This window comes from Hemiscyllium ocellatum, chromosome 18, assembly GCF_020745735.1.
Source record: "Hemiscyllium ocellatum isolate sHemOce1 chromosome 18, sHemOce1.pat.X.cur, whole genome shotgun sequence".
Classification (NCBI taxonomy): domain Eukaryota; kingdom Metazoa; phylum Chordata; class Chondrichthyes; order Orectolobiformes; family Hemiscylliidae; genus Hemiscyllium; species Hemiscyllium ocellatum.
The window spans coordinates 14,080,597-14,100,811 of NC_083418.1; the positions used below are offsets into that span (position 1 = coordinate 14,080,597).

At 51.3% G+C, this 20,215-nt stretch overlaps 1 protein-coding gene across 1 annotated transcript in view; it reads right to left on the reverse strand.

Annotated features, from left to right (window-relative positions):
• Positions 1-1,289: 1,289 nt before the first annotated feature.
• Positions 1,290-20,215, reverse strand: part of LOC132824346 (CD151 antigen-like) — a 28,073-nt gene continuing 9,147 nt past the window's right edge. The window contains exons 2-8 of the mRNA XM_060838706.1: positions 18,798-18,899; positions 18,013-18,204; positions 11,438-11,512; positions 7,644-7,748; positions 5,454-5,612; positions 3,442-3,528; positions 1,290-2,776 (exon numbers count right to left, since the gene is read on the reverse strand). Coding sequence (XP_060694689.1) covers positions 2,714-2,776; positions 3,442-3,528; positions 5,454-5,612; positions 7,644-7,748; positions 11,438-11,512; positions 18,013-18,204; positions 18,798-18,881 — 765 coding nt within the window. The 5' untranslated portion in view covers positions 18,882-18,899 and the 3' untranslated portion in view covers positions 1,290-2,713. The remainder of the gene's footprint in view (positions 2,777-3,441; positions 3,529-5,453; positions 5,613-7,643; positions 7,749-11,437; positions 11,513-18,012; positions 18,205-18,797; positions 18,900-20,215) is intronic.

Sequence of the window (20,215 nt, forward strand, 5' to 3'; positions counted from 1 at the left end):
GGGGTGGGGTGTAGGTTTAAGGTGAAAGGGGTGTACGAGACAGAGGGTGGTAGGTGCCTGGAATGTGCTGTCACTGGGGTGCTGCAAGCAGATACAACGTCAATGTTTAAGAGGCATTTAGACAGACAAACGAACAGGCAGGGAATAGAGGGATGTGGAGAATGTGCAAGAACGGTATCATGGTCAGCACATACACGATGGCCTGAATGGCCTGTCCCTGTACTGCACTGGTCACTATTTAAAATGTCGAGCGGAGGAGAGTGAAGGGACAGTGCCACAAAGATCGATAGGCAAATATGTTGTGAAGAGGAATCGCTGACAAGTCGTACAGATGGACAGATGGACTATAATGTGGGGAGGTGCATATGATATTGATCACTCAAGCAGACAGAATAAACAAAAAAACAGGTAAAGGAATATTTAAACAGAGAACAACCGCAGGACACTGAGGTTTGGAGAGTTCTAGGCTTTTTTTGTGCAGGAGTCACAAATAAAGTCAGTGTGCAGGTACAACAGGAAATGATGAAGGTTTATAGGATGGCTGAACATTAAAAAAAAGTCTCCTCTTACAGGGGGGCAAGCCAAGAACCCGAGGGGTCACTCCTTTTTCACAGAAGAATGTTTCTCAGAGTGTTCAGACACTTTCAAACTCCCTCCCCCACACCTTTTGAGGGAGGGAGGCAAAAGTGGGGTTCATTAAACGTTTGCTTTGGGGGCGTCGCAGTGGGAGTAAATGGACTCCTTTGCCTGACAGGAATCTAGGAAAACCAGGCTTGAGGAGGAGTTTTTGACCTATTCCAGTCTGACAAATACAGCTGGCTGTTTCCAGCTTCTGTCTTGAACGACTACTGAACAATTATGGCTTTTCGGTCATTTCCAAAAGTAATTTTAAGCACACGTTGCCTGTTTTGTAATCATTTGCTTCTTACCTGCGTGCTCTGTAGCAATGACATACGGAGATCGAGAAATAGTTATTTCACGAGGAAAAAACAAACCCAGTGTGGTGTTTGTTTGCTGTATTTCACAGCATTCCTGGGAATGGGGAATGTCAGACAGAACCTGTCTTGTGCCTGCCGTTTTGTTGTAATGGGTGTTTCGGTGAGTGTGTGGTGATTCTCAGTGACCAAGCACAAGGGATTGTGGGGAGTGGGCCCGAAGGGAAGGCTGTGCGGTATTTTGATGTGAGTGTTGGTTTTCAGTGTGGGGGCCCTTGGCAGAATGTATGTTTTATTGCTCAGAACTGTGGCATGTTAGTGAGTTTTTGTGCTATATCTCACAAGAACAGAGTCTGGTGTTAGACTGGTTTTATTTCTACAGTAAATATAAAAATACAGCGTGGTAGAACTCCCTGACTGTGATCAGCGACAGCTAGACAATATAACAGAAGGTTAGAGGAAAGGAGCAGAGACCCCCAGAGATCCTGGGTACACACTCTGCTCCACAGCACCTTAAACACACACAGACTGGCACATCACTTGTCCGTACACAATCGAGACAGGCACAGAGCCAGCAGAGTTTATATCACCATTTTAAATGTTAAATGTTTTGTTAATGGTCTGTCCCACCATGTTCCCCTCCCTCCCTGCAGAGTGTGGTGACATTGAGTGGGCCCAAGCGCTGACCAGTAACTTGGGACTGTGTTCACCTCGAGAAGGCCAGGACTCCTGAGCAATACACGTTCATCGTCCTCCCTCTCACATCGGGGGTGCGGGGAGTGTCGATGTGGCCCCACCGTCCTGGACAGGGTGTGGACCAATCAGGTGGCTTGGTGGGGGGGTGGGGGTGGGGGTGGGGGTCAGGGGGAAGAGGCCCTACAGCTCAGTCTCCCAGGGGGAGGGGAAGGGGGAGGGGGTGGTAGGCCCAGGAGAGGGGGGGGGGGGCGGGGGAGGAGGAGCGTCTGTGCCCAGGTAGAGGAGGTGGGGTGTCAGTACCTGGGGTGTTATCTATCCCTAGAAGGGGACAGAGGTGCCTGTACCCAGGGGGAGGGGAAGGGGGGTCTCTGTGTCTGGAGGGAGGGAGCAGAGAGTGAGGGGGACACTGGGGCAGGGGAATGGGCAGGGGTAGACGGGTGTCGAGGCCTGGGTTGGTGGGGGAGGTGGGGGATGTGGGTGTCAGGGGTCTGTGAAATCAGGCCAAAGTGACCCAAGGAGAATGGGCATCCTCATTGGCATGAATGCTGCTACCCGTACCTGACAGAGGGGTGTGAGGGTGTGACATGGTATATACCCAGCAGCTAATCTCTCTCTCTCTCCCTCCCTCCCCCCCCCCACTGCATTCTTCCCTTTCTCCCCTTCTCATTCCCCTCAGAGAGCATGGGAGGTGAGAGACAGAGGGGCAGATTCACTTTCCTGTGACGTTATAATGTACAACCAGCGGGGGGCTCCGCCAGGACGTCAGCTATCGAAAGGCCCACCGTCTCCATGGTGACATGCCCCAATGGTGTTTGTACATGGTCGCTACTGAGGGACACAGTGTCAGAGCTCAACACAGGGCATGGAGTAATGCTGGGAGTAGATAGGGGGAATATCCCAGAGAGGGGCAGTGGGGCTGCGGAATGGGGGGGGAACGTCCCGTGCTGGGGGAGGGGTGGAGACAGTGGGGCTGCAGGGTGAGGGTCTTTCTAAGGCCTCTGGTGTCACATCGTGTTGGGGAGCAGAGGAACAGGAATGGTGAGATGGGAATGCTGACAGGAAGCTGTCGGTAAGTCCCAGCTCTAATAGGGAGTGTCCGCTTTCAGGTTCCTGTACAGGCAGCAGGTGAAAATCATTCCGAAGATCTGCAAAGATCAGAACGTGGTGTCAGCCATACACAGTCTCCGTGTTCACTGTATCTTCACATTAACCCCCCACTTCCCCACATTCCCTCCCCTCCCCTCCCTCCAATGGCATAGGGAGCTCCATGTTGGGACCATACGGGAAATCACACAGAGAGCTCCGCACTGGGACCACAGGGGAGATGACACAGAGAGCTCCGCACTGGGACCACGGGGGAGATGACGCAGAGAGCTCCGCACTGGGACCACGGGGGAGATGACGCAGAGAGCTCCGCACTGGGACCACGGGGGAGATGACGCAGAGAGCTCTGCACTGGGACCACGGGGGGAGATGACGCAGAGAGCTCCGCACTGGGACCACGGGGGAGATGACGCAGAGAGCTCCGCACTGGGACCACGGGGGAGATGACGCAGAGAGCTCCGCACTGGGACCACGCGGGAGATGACGCAGAGAGCTCCGCACTGGGACCATGGGGGAGATGACGCAGAGAGCTCCGCACTGGGACCATGGGGGAGATGACACAGTAAGCTCCGCACTGGGACCAACTGGGAGATCACTGGAGAGCTCTACACTGGGACCAGGTGGGATCACGTGATCCTCCTGGCTGGAGGAGCAGGCGCGGGGGGATAAATGGGTCTCTGTTGTCCGTGTATAACAGTGCTTCTACCTGGACACAGGCGATTCCTATTCCCACTGCTCCGATAATCTTCAAGTGGGCCATGATGAAGCCCTCCAGTTTGGTGATACAGCCTCCCTGTAAACAGAGCACATCTCAGACACAGTGAACACACGGCCTTTACACTGGCTACAGGCCTGACCCCAGGAGAGTGGGGTCCAGGACACATCCCACATCATGGCCCTGACGGTGGGGAAAAGACGTCATCGATAGCACTGTCCGGGCTAATGCCAGGACAATCTGCTGGTTATCTTACAGACACCAGAGTAAAGTGTGTGGAAAGGGGAAAGGCGACTTGGGATTCCGAGGGGACTGGATCCGGATCTGGAATATGTGGGATCTTTACCGACCAGCCCAGTCTCTCCTGAACGGATTAGGATTTGTCTGGGGAGGGTTTAGACAATGGTAGTATACTATTTCCAAGGTTCAGAGAACTAGGCATGGTCGGATCACACCAGGGGTAGAGAGGAGGTGGTGTTAGGGTGGGGAGGGGGGGATCACACCAGGGGTAGAGAGGAGGTGGTGTTAGGGTGGGGAGGGGGATCACACCAGGGGTAGAGAGGAGGTGGTGTTAGGTGGGGAGGGGGGGAGGGGGGCTGAGGAAATGAGACAATAAAGACCAAACAAGGCTCCTAGCGGAACCTAACAGAACGGCAAGGTTCACTCTCCCCACAGATACTGCCTAGTATTTTCTGCAGTGTCTATTTTTTAAATGTGATGCATTGTGAATGTATGTGAGGTGGGGGGTAAAATGAGCTACAGATTACACAGGGAAGTACATGATCTGTAACAGAGAGCTGGGTTAACGAGAAGCTGGGTTTACAGTATTCCAGCTCAAATACTGCCTGGGAAACTCAGGGAAGGTCGGGATATAGATGAAGGAGACTATGCAAGACAAGAGGATGCGAACGGGGAAGATTTATTTTGTTACAGCTCACTAACAATGGGGCTACCATCAAACAGATGGGCACATTCCCCACGGCAACAGGCCTGTAGGAAAGACAGTACAGAGAGTTACAACAATAGTGCAACTTTGGCTACTCAAATGCAGCCTGGGATTGTAATAACAGAAAGATCCGAGAGAGAAAGAATCCCTTAGGAGTTTGTTTGTCACTAGTTCAACAAGGAAGAAGATGGAGTTCCAGAGAATGAAACCCACACGATCTTGTATGGACAACAGTGATCATAACGTTGTCAGGGTCAGGATAGCCATAGGCCTGGAGCAATCCAGCGGGAGGATGACTCAGGAGAGGGGCCAATGGATTGAGAATGGATCTGACCCAGAGAAACTGGAATTGTCAGCTGCTTGGTCCATTCTGTCTTTACAGAGGAGACAGTATAGTCACGGTATGTCCCCACGAGGCGAAAAGACGCAGTCAGCAAACCTCAAGCTGCCTGTGGAGAATGAAAAGAGATAGAGATGAAGGTGAGATCGAGCAAAGGTACATTTGAGAGATGACAGGGGGATGATGCAGTCACAAACCAGGCTGGGTGGAGAAGGTTTGAGGAGGGGAGAGTGAATAAAGATGTCAGAGAAGCAAAGAGAGTGCGTGAGAAGAGACCAGCAGCAAACAGGAAGGTGATCTAAATAGTCTGTGGCTCCTTGACTGGAGTAAAAGGGGAGGAGTGAGACCGACACTTGGAGCAGAAAGGGGTTTTACACACAGAGCCAGGGTTGTTGGCCGAGGTGTGAAATGGAGAGGTCCCAACCACCTTTCCTGAGGAAGGTGGTGCTGCCCGAGTCACGGCGAAAGAAAAGGATCTTCAGATCCTTGAATGGGCTAAAGATTGATGAAGGCAACGTCTGGGACCGGCCCCGAACTATCCGGGGACACAGAGTGAAGGCACAGGAAAAACGGTGGAAACGTTGGCCTTAATTTCTGAATTTCCCTTAAACATGGTCTCTGCAGCCTCTCCCCTTTCCACCCACTCTCCCTTCCTCTCTCTTCACCCCCCTGCCTCGGGCCCTTCCCTCTCCCACCCCCTGCCCCCCGGTCACTCACCTCCACCCGGTAGATGTTGGATGGGTGGTCTCGTTTCCCACACCCCACCGTCATGGTCTTGCAGCAGCTGTCGGGTACAATGCGATCCCCGGACTGCCCTGAGGTCACCCAGCGGCTCTCCCGCCAATCCCTCGAGTTGTTACTGCCACAGCACCGGAACTGAGGGGGGTAACACAGGGGGCAAGTTACTGAGGGGGGTAACACAGGGGCAAGTTACTGAGGGGGTAACACAGGGGGGTGAGTTACTGAGGGGGTAACACAGGGGGGTGAGTTACTGAGGGGGGAACACAGGGGAGTGAGTTACTGAGGGGGTAACACAGGGGGGTGAGTTACTGAGGGGGGAACACAGGGGGCAAGTTACTGAGGGGGGAACACAGGGGGTGAGGTACTGAGGGAGTAACACAGGGGGGTGAGTTACTGAGGGGGTAACACAGGGGGCACGGAGGGGTGAGTTACTGAGGGGGTAACGCAGTGGGCACGGAGGGGTGGGGTGAGTTACTGAGGGCACTGCCCTCCTTGGACAGGAGATGTACCCAGCGACAGTCTGCTCCCACCCAAGTGCTGTCACCAGCCTCTCACTCAGAACTAAGTGATCCCTCCTCCCACTCTTTCAAATAACTACTTAACCACAACGCCCGCCCCTCCCCCGTTCACCACTCCCCCTCCCCCACTCACCATCCCCCCATACCCCTCTCTCTTATTTAACTCGTTTACCTCTTTCCCATCCTTTCTTCCTCTGTCTCTCTGCTAACCAGTTTATCCATTCCCAAGGCCTCTCTCAGATAACTAGTATCACTCACTCCCCTTCTCTCGAACAACTACTTTAACCATTTCTCCACTCTCAAATAAAGTGATTTTACTTCCCTTATTCTTGCCTTCAGTTAATCATTCACTAACTGTCTCGATAACTAGTTTAACATTCACTAGCCCCTCAAATAACTACTTGAGCCATTCCCCACCACTCTCTCAGATAACTAGTTTATCTGTACCCCTTCCCCTCTAAGATAACTACTTAAACTGTGTTCCACACCTTCTCGCTCAGAAAACTAGTTAAATCAGTCCTTATTTGCTCTCTAAATTAGATAACTAATTTAACAGGGTCCTACATCCTCTCTTTCACAGGTAACTGTTTTAACTGTCCCCGACCTGCTCTCTCTCTCTCTCTCCAATACCTAGTTTAACATTCACCAGCCCCTCCCTCTCCGGTCAGTAATTTAGCCTTCCTTCATTTTTCTCTCTCAGGTGACATGTTTAACAGTTACCCCCAACTCCCTCAGATAACCAATTTAAATGCTGCCCATACCTCTCTTTCAGATAACTAGTTTAACCATCCTTTCTCAATTATTTTCTCTCAGATTATCATTTCCCACCCTCTCTTGCTCAGAAAATTAGTTTAACTATTCCCTAACTCACAGATAACTAGTTTAACTATTCTCCCACTCCCTCCCTCTCAGATAGCTTGAGTAATTATGTCCCCACTGTATCTTTCTCAGATAACTCGTTTATCCAACTCCACTCTCATAACTAATTTTACCAATTCACATCTCTCTCAGATAACCAATTCAACCATTCACTATTCCCTCGCTCAGATAATTAGATTAGCCATTCCCACCTGCCCACTCTCTCCGATAACTCGTTTAACTGTTCCCCACCACATCAGTTTCTGATAACATGTTTAACTTCTCCATCACCCCTCTCTCTCTCGGGTAACTAGATTAAGCTTTACCCCAACACCTCTCTCAGATAACTAATTTAACCATCTCCCATCTCCACCCTCTCAGATAACTAGTTTATCAGCTCACTATGTCCTCTCACTCAGATAACTAGTTTAACCATCTGCCCCTCCCTCTCTCTGATAATTATTTAACCCATGCCCAATGCACTCACTCTCAGTTTAACCATTTATCATCTCTTTCTAACTAGGTTAATTTCCACTTCTCTCTCATAACCTTTTTAAATCGTTACCCACCACTCATGTAGATAACTAGTTTAACTATTGCACATCACACGTTACCTGTTTGTGTGTGGTGGTCTCTCTCTCTCTCTCCCCACTGTGTTCACCATCTCCCATCCCTCCCCACAATACGCCTGCCCTCACACTCTCTCTCTGTCACATTCTCTCTCTCTCTCTCTCTCGCTGGGCTCTGCTTTTCCCTGGTCAGTCCCCCTCTCCCCCAGACGTGAACTCACTTCTTGCTGCAGTTTGTCAACTGCCTTGGTGATATGGAGCTGGTCTGGCATCCTGTACTTCTCGATCATTGTCACTCGCAGATTGGTCTTCAGATCATCACTCAGCTGTAACAGAGCACAGGCAGGGTGAGCCACAGAGACTTAGCGAGGGAGAGGGGGACATACACACAAGAGGGAGTGAAATAGAGACGTAAAGGGTGAGGGAGAAAGTGGCACTGCCAGAGGGAGGGTGAGAGGAAAATGAATTTATTGGTTAGTGCAATTCCAGGCTCTGACACTGGGTGTCAGTGTGGGACACAGAGCCGCAGTTCTGGACTCGGACACTGGGTGTCAGTGTGGGACACAGAGCTGCAGTTCCGGACTCGGACACTGGGTGTCAGTGTGGGACACAGAGCCGCAGTTCTGGACTCGGACACTGGGTGTCAGTGTGGGACACAGAGCTGCAGTTCCGGACTCGGACACTGGGTGTCAGTGTGGGACACAGAGCTGCAGTTCCGGACTCGGACACTGGGTGTCAGTGTGGGACACAGAGCTGCAGTTCCGGACTCGGACACTGGGTGTCAGTGTGGGACACAGAGCTGCAGTTCCGGACTCGGACACTGGGTGTCAGTGTGGGACACAGAGCTGCAGTTCCGGACTCGGACACTGGGTGTCAGTGTGGGACACAGAGCCGCAGTTCCGGACTCGGACACTGGGTGTCAGTGTGGGAGGCTTATGCTCGAAACGTCGAATTCCCTATTCCTGAGATGTTGCCTAACCTGCTGTGCTTTAACCAGCAACACATTTTCAGCTGCAGACCTCATTTTTTACTGGGGGAGTGTGGGACACAGAGCTGCAGTTCCGGACTCGGACACTGGGTGGGGCAGTGTGGGACACGGATCTGCAGTTCCTGACTCGGACACTGGGTGGGGCAGTGTGGGACACAGAGCTGCAGTTCCGGACTCGGACACTGGGTGTCAGTGTGGGACACAGAGCTGCAGTTCCGGACTCGGACACTGGGTGGGGCAGTGTGGGACACGGATCTGCAGTTCCTGACTCGGACACTGGGTGGGGCAGTGTGGGACACAGAGCTGCAGTTCCGGACTCGGACACTGGGTGTCAGTGTGGGACACAGAGCTGCAGTTCCGGACTCGGACACTGGGTGTCAGTGTGGGACACAGAGCTGCAGTTCCGGACTCGGACACTGGGTGTCAGTGTGGGACACAGAGCTGCAGTTCCGGACTCGGACACTGGGTGTCAGTGTGGGACACAGAGCTGCAGTTCCGGACTCGGACACTGGGTGTCAGTGTGGGACACAGAGCTGCAGTTCCGGACTCGGACACTGGGTGTCAGTGTGGGACACAGAGCTGCAGTTCCGGACTCGGACACTGGGTGTCAGTGTGGGACACAGAGCTGCAGTTCCGGACTCGGACACTGGGTGTCAGTGTGGGACACAGAGCTGCAGTTCCGGACTCGGACACTGGGTGTCAGTGTGGGACACAGAGCTGCAGTTCCGGACTCGGACACTGGGTGGGGCAGTGTTTGTGAACTCTGTTCCATTTTTATAAACATTCTTATGGCTGAGGCCTCCAGAGTTTTGTCTTTGAGGAGAAAGTGGATGGCAATCTGCAGAATTCACCCAGTGGGTGCCAAGTGCTGAGTGGCCAGGGGACAGGGATTAGTGGATTGATGATGTGAACTCAGTTTTACTCAGAGTGACTGTGGACAGGTTCTCGGGAACTGTAATGAGAAATCTATGAAATAGGTTAGCAAACACAATGTCCTCTCAGTGCATTCGCAGAACCCAGAAACACAAACTGTGAGGCACAGAGTATTGGTAATTCGTGTTCAAACAGCAAGTCATCCCATAAAAACAAATAGTACGGCTCCAATCCGAAACAAGGACTCTGCGTCTGTCTTCATTTGGGAAGAGAGTCAGTATCATGGGAAAGGAGGAGGCAGGAAACTTAAAGCACATTGGCAATTAATAAACTTCAAATTAGAAGAATCAATACAGTTCATCTGTTGACTGACAATGTTGTCAGGGAAGGAATTCCAGGATTTTGACCCAGGGACAGAGAAGGAATGGTTTAGTCAGGATAGTGAATGACTTGGAGGGGAACTTGCAAGGGGTGGTGTTCCCATGTATCTGCTGTCCTTGTCCTTCTCGATGGGAGTGACCGTGGGTCTGGAAGGTGCTGTCTGAGGATCTTTGGTGAATTCCTGCAGCACATCCTGTAGAGAGTGCACACTGCTGCTACTGAGCATTGGTGCTTATTGGAGTGGGTGTTTGCGGATTGGTGTCTATTAAGAGGTTGCTTTGTCCCTGGGTGATGTCAAACTTCTTGAGTGTTGTTGGAGCTGCCCCCATTCAGGGAAGTGGGAATAATTCATCACATTCCTGACTTGTGCCATTGTAGATGATGGACAGGCTTTGGGGAGTCAGGAGGGGAGTTACTCACCACAACATTCGCAGCCTCTGACCCATTCACTGAATTTATATGGCAAATCTAGTTGAGTTTCTGGTCAGTGTTCGACCCCAGCACGTTGACAGGTGATGAACTGCTGCTGAGCTACTCTTGGTGGTGGACATTGAAATCCCCTAGCCAAAGGACATTGTGTGCCCTTGCCACCCTCAGTGCTTCCTCCAAGTGTTATTCAACATGGAGGAGTACTGATTCATCAGCTGAGGGAGGACGGTACGTGATCATCAGCAGGAGATTTCCTTGCCCATGTTTAACCTGAAGGCATGAGATTTCACAGGATCTGCAGTCAATGTTGAGGACTCCCAGGGCAACTCCCTCCTGACTGTATCCCACTGTGCCACCACCTCTGGTCAGTCTGTTCTGCAAGTGAGACAGGACATATCCAGGGATGGTGAAAGTGGTGTCTGGGACATTTTCTCTAAGGTATGATTCCGTGAGGATGACTATGTCAGGCTGTTGCTTGACTAGCCTGTGGGACAGTTTTCCCAATTTTGGCACTAGCCTCCAGACGTTAGTGAAGAGGACTTTGCAGGGTTTACAAAGCTACTTCTGCTGTTGCTGTGTCCGATGCCCAGGTCATTGCCAGGTGGGATCATTCTGTCTTGACATTCTCAGGAGCAGCTCATGTGAAGAGTTACATTTAGGTTGGAACGGGAATGTGAACATAGAAACTAAACAGTGGCTTTGAGGGAGGAGAGGGATCTGGAGATTCCCGTCTATTAAATGGCAGCGGGATCAGGATCTGGAAGACTGCTTGGAAACAGATACATGCTCCCGAACCTGGGAGAACTGGCTTTTCCAAGGAGAGGACAGGAAGCTGCTGGGAGATTTCCACTCTGGTTTGCAGGTTGAGAGGGAGAGAGGCTGCAGGAGAGGTAGATCCAGACTGGGAAAAGGGGGAAGAGGGTAGTAATACATTCCTCTCCTGGGAGCTGGGAGAGCTGGATCCTCTCAGAGATCGGAGTCGGTTGTACTAGAGTCAAGTCACCTCAGCCCAGATGGAGTAGGGGGCAGTGAACAGGTCCTGGAAACATTGACACCCTCTGCATAGATGACTCAGTCAGTCATTAGATACACAGCTCCCTCACCGACAGACAAAACAAACCACACACCGTACAGGGGCGGGGGGGATCAATCAATCAGCCCTTCCCAAGTCACTCCCCATCTAGTCACCATCGAACCGGCCCAGCTGACGTCTGGGCGATGAGTTATCCAAGGATTCAAATCTCCCCCCCGGGGACACCAGCAACTCCCCTCCCTCAGACTCCAGTCAGCCCCACCCTGAGGGGCTTCCCAATGTGGGGTGGGGTCTCCCAGAGTGCAGCTTACCTGTTGGTAGTAAACGTAGGCCAGAATTCCTGCCAGGATCTCCAGAACAAAGATAAAGAGCAGCAAGCAAAAATACTGCGGGGGAGAGAGAGGGAAAACAACAACAGATTTTAGCTCAGCTCAAACACAGAGGTCACACCCACGTTCCAGATCAACATCATACATCAGCCCGAGGGGGTGAGGGTGGGCTGGGGGGAGACGGGTGTGGGAGAGAGAGAGAGAGACTGTGTCAGAGGGAGAAGGGAGGAGGAATGTGTGAGAGAGAGGGAGAGAGTGAACCCTGAGATATAGGGACAGTGAAAGCCCCTCTGTGGGATTGGTCAGGAGCTGGGATTTCGGATCGGATATGGGCTGTAGGGATGTCTCACTGGAGCAAGGGAAGAGGCCGTGAATATATGAATGAAGAGAGAACAGTGTGAGAGTCGTTTGTCTAACACCGCGGAGTGAGTATTGAGGGGGACTTAGTGAAGGTTAATCCCTCACCTGAGCAGGAGTAACTCAGTACTGTTTAAACAGCCCTCTCTTGGAGAAGACAGTGGGAGCAGGTTTACCACTGACTGGCTGTTAAAGGGTTAATATTGGCTATTTGGGGAGGGGCGAGGGGGAAACAGTTTCTCATTCCCCCTCCTCAGGGATTGTCCTGATGACCCGGATTGATCCAGAACCTTCTTCCAGCACATGCTCAACCAACTTCAATGTCCTGGGACAGCCCACTGTTTAAAATTCCCGATTGTAGCTTCACCAGGCGACAGAGACACTACAGCGAGAACAACAGGCAGCTGTAACCACGGTAACATACCATCTCAGGGGTTCCTCAAAACACAGGAGGTAGAAAGAGTAAGGGACTGTAACATTCCCACACCATCCAATAAATATTGTCAAGACAGGGGGAGACACAGAGAGAAACATAGACAGGGGGAGACACAGAGAGAACCATAGACAGGGGGAGACACAGAGAGAACCATAGACAGGGGGAGACACAGAGAGAAACATAGACAGCAAGATTAATGCAGTGACGGTGAGAGATAGAGAAAAAAACAATGGGATTAAGAGAACTTCAGAGACAGAGGGAGTGAGTCAGGGAGAGACAGAGAGAGAGAGGGATAGAGACATAGAGAGAGACAAACAGAGGGACGGAGAAAGAGAGAGAGAGATATACACACATAACAGAGAAATACTATGCAAGAGAGATTGAGAGGGACAGAGACAGAAAGATGAATCCTGTCCCAGATTCACATCACCTCGTCATGACAACGCTTTGTAAAATGCAGACTGGCACACAGACGTACACACCCAAAAAAACCCCAAACAAAATTCCACAGAGCTGAGTCACTGTTACAAGTCTCCTGTAACAGTTACAGGCCCTGAGCACAATCCCAGTCTCCTGTAACAGTTACAGGCCCTGAGCACAATCCCAGTCTCCTGTAACAGACACAGGCCCGGAGCACAATCCCAGTCTCCTGTAACAGATACAGGCCCTGAGCACGATCCCAGTCTCCTGTAACAGATACAGGCCCTGAACACAATCCCAGTCTCCTGTAACAGACACAGGCCCTGAACACAATCCCAGTCTCCTGTAACAGACACAGGCCCGGAGCACAATCCCAGTCTCCTGTAACAGACACAGGCCCTGAACACAATCCCAGTCTCCTGTAACAGATACAGGCCCTGAACACAATCCCAGTCTCCTGTAACAGACACAGGCCCTGAGCACAATCCCAGTCTCCTGTAACAGACACAGGTCCTGAGCACAATCCCAGTCTCCTGTAACAGACACAGGTCCTGAGCACAATCCCAGTCTCCTGTAACAGACACAGGTCCTGAGCACAATCCCAGTCTCCTGAGGTCATGGTTCCAGCTTTGTGGTAGGTCTGTTTTATTTTGTGCTTATTTGATTTTAGTAAATCAGTTACAAGTTTTTCCGTAGGCATAGTGATTTCTCTTAAAGCAGTTATTGCAGCCTAGGGTTTATTAATTATTCCTCATGTATATTTTTGGTTTTTAGTGCCAAGCTGAGAATATCTAAAGCATTTTTAAGTCTTGGGGAAATGCCCATCGCTTTGAGAGGTTTTGTTGTCTTTCTTTGAGTTTTGAGCTGTCTGATGAATTCTCAAGAAGGTGGCTTCATCGGCCAATGGTTCTGAGAAGGGAAGGGCCTAGTGAAACTAGCCTACCTTAGAGTGAAGGGTTACTACCAGGCCAGTAGTGTTGGGATAAAACCCTGAAGAGGCTATGCAAAGCTGAGAGGAAGCTCTCCACAATCTCAATCTATGAATTGAAGTCATGAATAACTTAATGTACTGCAGTGACTTGGAGACAGCAAGGACTGATGTCAATAGATGTGAAGCTGGAAAAGCACAGCATTTATTGTTCCTCATGTGGTCTCCTCTATATCAGTGAAACCGAATGCAGACTCGGGGACTGGCTCGTGGAGCATCTGTGCTCTGCATGCATCAACCAACCTGACTTTCCAGTTGCCATCCATTTTAATTGCCCCTCCCACTCCCAGCGACATGTCCATCTTTGGCCTCCTCCAATGGCAGATTGAGGCCATACATAAACTGGAGGAATAACACCTGATATTTCAACTGGGGAGCTTACAGCACAATGGCGTCAATATTGATTTCACCAGCTTCAACATTTCTCCACCCCCAAACTTATCCCATGTCCAGCACCACCCTTCTCCTCGCCTTCCTGACCTAACCTTACTTGTCTATATTCCTACTTATCTAAACACTCCACCCCTCCCACTGACCAATCACAATGCGCCCACCCTCCCCCACGTGCATTACCAGCACACCACAGCCCCACCCCTCTCCCTCTATATACGCCTGGGCTCCCTCCCCCTCCCCAGTCCAGATGAAGGGTTTCAGTCCAAAGTGTGGACCCCCCTGACCCTCAGCTGATGTCTGGCCTGCTGTACTATCCCAGCCTCCCACTGACGTAACCCACTGCAGTGTTGGGGATAGGGTGAGTGTCCTGTAGGAGTGCTGCTTGTGGGGATTCCCAAAGGTGAGCTTGTAGGAACTTTCCAGAAGCTGCTGCTTTTCCTTTCCATTGATAAAGGAGCGTTTTAGGAGTGATGGGATTATATTTTTACCATGAATCCGTCCCCAAAGTGACATAGTTTGGTGTATCCTATTTTACCTTCACTTTCTTTGTGAATAAACTTCTGATTTCATGTCAGAATAAAATCTGACGCATCGTGCACTGAACTTCCAACGGGAGACCGGTTCATTTCAACAAAAACACACAAACTGATCCATCAGCCAGGTTCCTATCTGAGATTGGATCTGTTCATATAGCCGGGACCGTACCAACAAACTGCAGGCGGGGGGGGGCGCTTCCTGTCCCTGGGAATCCTGCAGTCTCCTACCTCCTCCCCGCACTGTCAGTGTGAGATGTCTCAGCCTGCTTCCTCAGCCCGGGCTGGTTAGGAAACGCTGGGAGCTGGTGGGGAAGGGGGAGCATGCACTGAGCATGGAGACGTAACCGCACAGTCAGTCAGTCAGTGACATCCCATGTGGGTCAGGCAGCTGGACAAACAGGTTACTGTCAGGCAGACAGCAAACACTCTGACAATTTCTGTCACCTCGTCCCCAAGCTAATGGTTCAGACATATTTAAGGGCATTGTAGTCAGTGTAAAACTACCAAGTACTCGTGGTAAGCAAAAAACTCACGGCTGTCATCAATAAATTACAACGTACTATAACTGCAGAAAAACCACAGTGTACAGGAACTAATATATTTACATGAGAATCTACAGTGTCCTGTAACAGAGAACCTGGTGGGCAGCAACCATATGTTTTCTGAGATGACAGTATATAACTAAGAAAATATCATCTACTGTAACCAAGGCTACTGTACCAAAGCACAAACTACTATCTCCTGTAACCAAGGCTACTGTACCACAGCACAAACTACAATCTCCTGTAACCAAGGCTACTGTACCACAGCACAAACTACTATCTCCTGTAACCAAGGCTACTGTACCACAGCACAAACTACTATCTCCTGTAACCAAGGCTACTGTACCGCAGCACAAACTACAATCTCCTGTAACCAAGGCTACTGTACCGCAGCACAAACTACTATCTCCTGTAACCAAGGCTACTGTACCGCAGCACAAACTACAATCTCCTGTAACCAAGGCTACTGTACCGCAGCACAAACTACAATCTCCTGTAACCAAGGCTACTGTACCACAGCACAAACTACAATCTCCTGTAACCAAGGCTACTGTACCACAGCACAAACTACTATCTCCTGTAACCAAGGCTACTGTACCGCAGCACAAACTACAATCTCCTGTAACCAAGGCTACTGTACCACAGCACAAACTACAATCTCCTGTAACCAAGGCTACTGTACCGCAGCACAAACTACTATCGCCTGTAACCAAGGCTACTGTACCGCAGCACAAACTACAATCTCCTGTAACCAAGGCTACTGTACCACAGCACAAACTACTATCTCCTGTAACCAAGGCTACTGTACCGCAGCACAAACTACAATCTCCTGTAACCAAGGCTACTGTACCGCAGCACAAACTACTATCTCCTGTAACCAAGGCTACTGTACCGCAGCACAAACTACAATCTCCTGTAACCAAGGCTACTGTACCAAAGCACAAACTACTATCTCCTGTAACCAAGGCTACTGTACCACAGCACAAACTACAATCTCCTGTAACCAAGGCTACTGTACCACAGCACAAACTACTATCTCCTGTAACCAAGGCTACTGTACCACAGCACAAACTACTATCTCCTGTAACCAAGGCTACTGTACCGCAGCACAAACTACAATCTCCTGTAACCAAGGCTACTGTACCGCAGCACAAACTACTATCTCCTGTAACCAAGGCTACTGTACCGCAGCACAAACTACAATCTCCTGTAACCAAGGCTACTGTACCGCAGCACAAACTACAATCTCCTGTAACCAAGGCTACTGTACCACAGCACAAACTACAATCTCCTGTAACCAAGGCTACTGTACCACAGCACAAACTACTATCTCCTGTAACCAAGGCTACTGTACCGCAGCACAAACTACAATCTCCTGTAACCAAGGCTACTGTACCACAGCACAAACTACAATCTCCTGTAACCAAGGCTACTGTACCGCAGCACAAACTACTATCGCCTGTAACCAAGAAACTAGTGTACAGCAACTGAGAGACTCAGGTTACAGTGTACAGTAAACATGAAACTACAACATACTGTAGTTGAGAGTGTGGTGCTGGGAAAGCACGATGTGTCAGGCAGCATCGACGTTTCAGGCATAAGCCCTTCCTCAGGAATTCCTGATGCCAGCCCTCACTTTCTGCTACAATATACCGTAGCCATAGTAACCGTGCCCCTCCAGCGTACAGGATTTGACAATCGGCAGGGTGCGTTAATTGAAAATCTAATTGTGAATCGATGGGGTGTAGTAACTGAGAAAATAGGATAACTCGGGAGATGAGAGTTTACAGTAATTGAGAAATGATGTTTTCCGTGATTGATATTACAGGTACTGTATAATTCCCTGGAGTACAAGGAACTACGGGAAGTGGGAGGAAATGGGTTAACTGTCGCTAATCCAACAGACAGTGAGTAAAGGAGGAGTGATTAATATCCGGCCTCCACCCAGTAACAGGGCAGCAGTAGGAGGCTGTTTCACTGACTCAGTCAGTCTGCAGCTCAGTGTGCAGTAATTCTGTCGTTAGTAACGCTGTGTACTCACCAATCATTCCCAGCAATACGCTGAGCTGTGTTCAAACCCAGACCCTCATCTCCACAGTTTGTGACCCTCCATTAAAAACAAACAGGTCAGACTCTCCCGAAGCATTGGGTTTACCTGTCTGACAGTGCTGTACTGTCCCCTTTATGGGAGGAGGGGGTACCCACAGGCAATATGACAGCAGGCTGCCGTGAGGGGGCTGGGAGTTTGGACAGAGTGAACACTGAGAGGATGTATCTCTTACAGGGGAAATCGAGAAACTGGGTGGGGGACAGTTTCACAATAAGCAGCTTTCCCATCAATGTTAGACAAGGGGGAATGACCAGACAAGGGAGAGGCTGACGGAGGGGAAGGGGGAAGAGGGGAAGGGGGAGATGAGAGGCTGGCCGAGGTGGGTGTTCTGATCAATGGGGTGTCAAGGGATCAGGGACCTTAATGCACAGTGGGATTGAAAGCACTTCAGAATGGAATGGGGGAGTCACAGCGAGGGTCTGAATCACAGCTTCCTGCTGGTAATTTGTCTGATTTTATGTTAAAATGGGCCTGAAGGATCACCTGACCAGGAAGGTTAGTCAGAGAACAAACAGCATTTCAAATTAGGACAGACCTGTTAGCACAAAGCAGTGAACACACACACACACACACAGACACACACACACACCCCCCATGCGCGCGCGCGCACACACACACACACACACACACAGACACAGACACAGACACACACACCCACCACACGCACGCGCGCGCGCGCGCACACACACACACACCCCCCCACACCCACACCCACATGCGCACACACACACAGCCAAGATGAGGTTAAAGGTCAGAGTGCAGCTGGTTACTCTACCACTCTCAGTAGGCTCCTCCTCTCCTTAAAGGTTGCACAGCAGCCGAGGATCCCAGTCAGCATGACGATAACCCCAGCCACCACCAGGATGTAGGCAGTTGCAGCGTAGGTACTGGAGGACAGCAGGCTGATATAGTCACTCTTCTCAACCAGGGTCCAGATCCCAACCGCCATCACCACACCACCAGCCAGCTACAGGAGAGGACACACAGTCAGGGAGACCATGAGGGCACGTGGAGTCACTACTGTTCAGATGCTCCGAGCACAGCAGAAATCCCCAGGGAGTCTGGAGCAGGCAGTGAGTTATATCAGCTTTAATCCAGCACTAATAACCATAACATAGAGAGAAACTCCACCATCCCCAGGGACAACACGTACACTCCAACCTCACACCAATGGCTTCCTTCTGCCCCCTCAGCTTCAGATCACCGACACCCCTGGGACGTTGCTGGATACAGAGTAAAGCTCCCTCTACACTGTCCCATCAAACATTCCCAGGAGAGGGACAGCACTGGGTTAGACACAGAGTAAAGCTCCCTCTACACTGCTCCCCACCCCTACCCCCCCCCGCATCAAACACTCCCAGGACAGCCCGTGCCCAGCGTCGGGCTGGGGCCTGTACCCGGTGTCGAACAGGTATTAAACAACACCTATCCCATCAGGCAGCCTTCCATCCTGTACCACACACTGTCTCCTTTTACACTTGGTGAGCTGTCAGAGTGCAGCCCCCCCCTCCATTCCAGCCCCACCCTGCTCAGAGCAGGGCCGTACACTCTCCCACTTACCCAGAAGAAGAAGTTGAAGATGAACAGCAGGTACTTGAGGCAGATGGTGCCACACGTGTCATGTTTCTCAACGTATTCACCCATTGTTAGTTCCTGTTCACTCTGTGGAGAGGGCAAGAGACATCAGCTCACCGTGTACACACACAGGCTTCTTCCAAACACAGAGTACAGGCCCCACCCCCACCCTGACCCTGTGCCTGGGCCCCACCCCGACCCCAGGCCCCACTCCGACCCCAGGCCCCACCCTGACCCCGGGCACAGGCCCCACTCCGACCCCAGGCCCCACCCCGACCCCGGGCACAGGCCCCACTCCGACCCCAGGCCCCACCCTGACCCCGGGCACAGGCCCCACTCCGACCCCAGGCCCCACCCCGACCCCGGGCACAGGCCCCACTCCGACCCCAGGCCCCACCCCGACCCCGGGCACGGGCCCCACCCCGACCCCGGGCACGGGCCCCACCCCGACCCCAGGCCCCTCCCCGAACCCAGGCACGGGCCCCACCCCGACCCCGGGTAAGGGCCCCACCCCGACCCCGTGCACCGGCCCCACCCCGATAATGCATACACGCATGACCCCACTGTGTTCACGGGGGTAGACACTCCCTGTCTTGTCCTGTGTACAGTAACCGTGCCCAGGGTCACCTCTCCCTCTCTGATTCCGTCTGTTCGGTGTATAGGTCCCCTGCCCCCTCCCTCTCCTCACATCCCGTACCCAACTGACTGGGAACTGTCTGCCTTTCTGTGTGGATTCTCTCAGGTTTGGTGTGTACAGTGAGTGGTTTAGGTTACAGCCTGTTGTCATGGTGTTGGGATACACCCTTGAGTGAACCCATGCTCCAGGCTAATGATTGCCTGCTCTCTCACATCGGAGAGTTCTCTAGCCCATGGTTGTTTGTCAGTCTGTTACATTAAAATCCTGTTTAACCTAAGCCAACCCTATAGCGCTGACAGTCTTGTATAAAGCTGCATCGATTACTGTGCTTTCAATACTCACCCTGGCCTCCTTTCATCTGAGTCTCTAGGGATTCTAAGTTCTCTAGCCTATAAAGTGTGGAAATAGGCCATTTGGCCCAACAACTCCACACTGGACCTCCGAAGAGTATCCCACCCATACCCATTCCCCTACCCTATTACTCTACAATTCCCATGACTAATGCACCTAACCTGTAATTTAGCATGGCCAATTCACCTCTCCTGCACATCTATGGACTGTGGGAGGAAACCCACACAGACATGGGGAGAATGTACAAACTCCACACAGACAGTCACCCGAGGCTGGAATCGAACCTGGGACCCTGGCACTGTGAGGCAGCAATGCTAACCACTGAGCCACCGTGCCACCCAGCCCATATGGCTGACATTGTATGGTCACTGCATCAGAGGTCAGATCAGTTTTCCTTCGTGTGAATCCAAGGAAA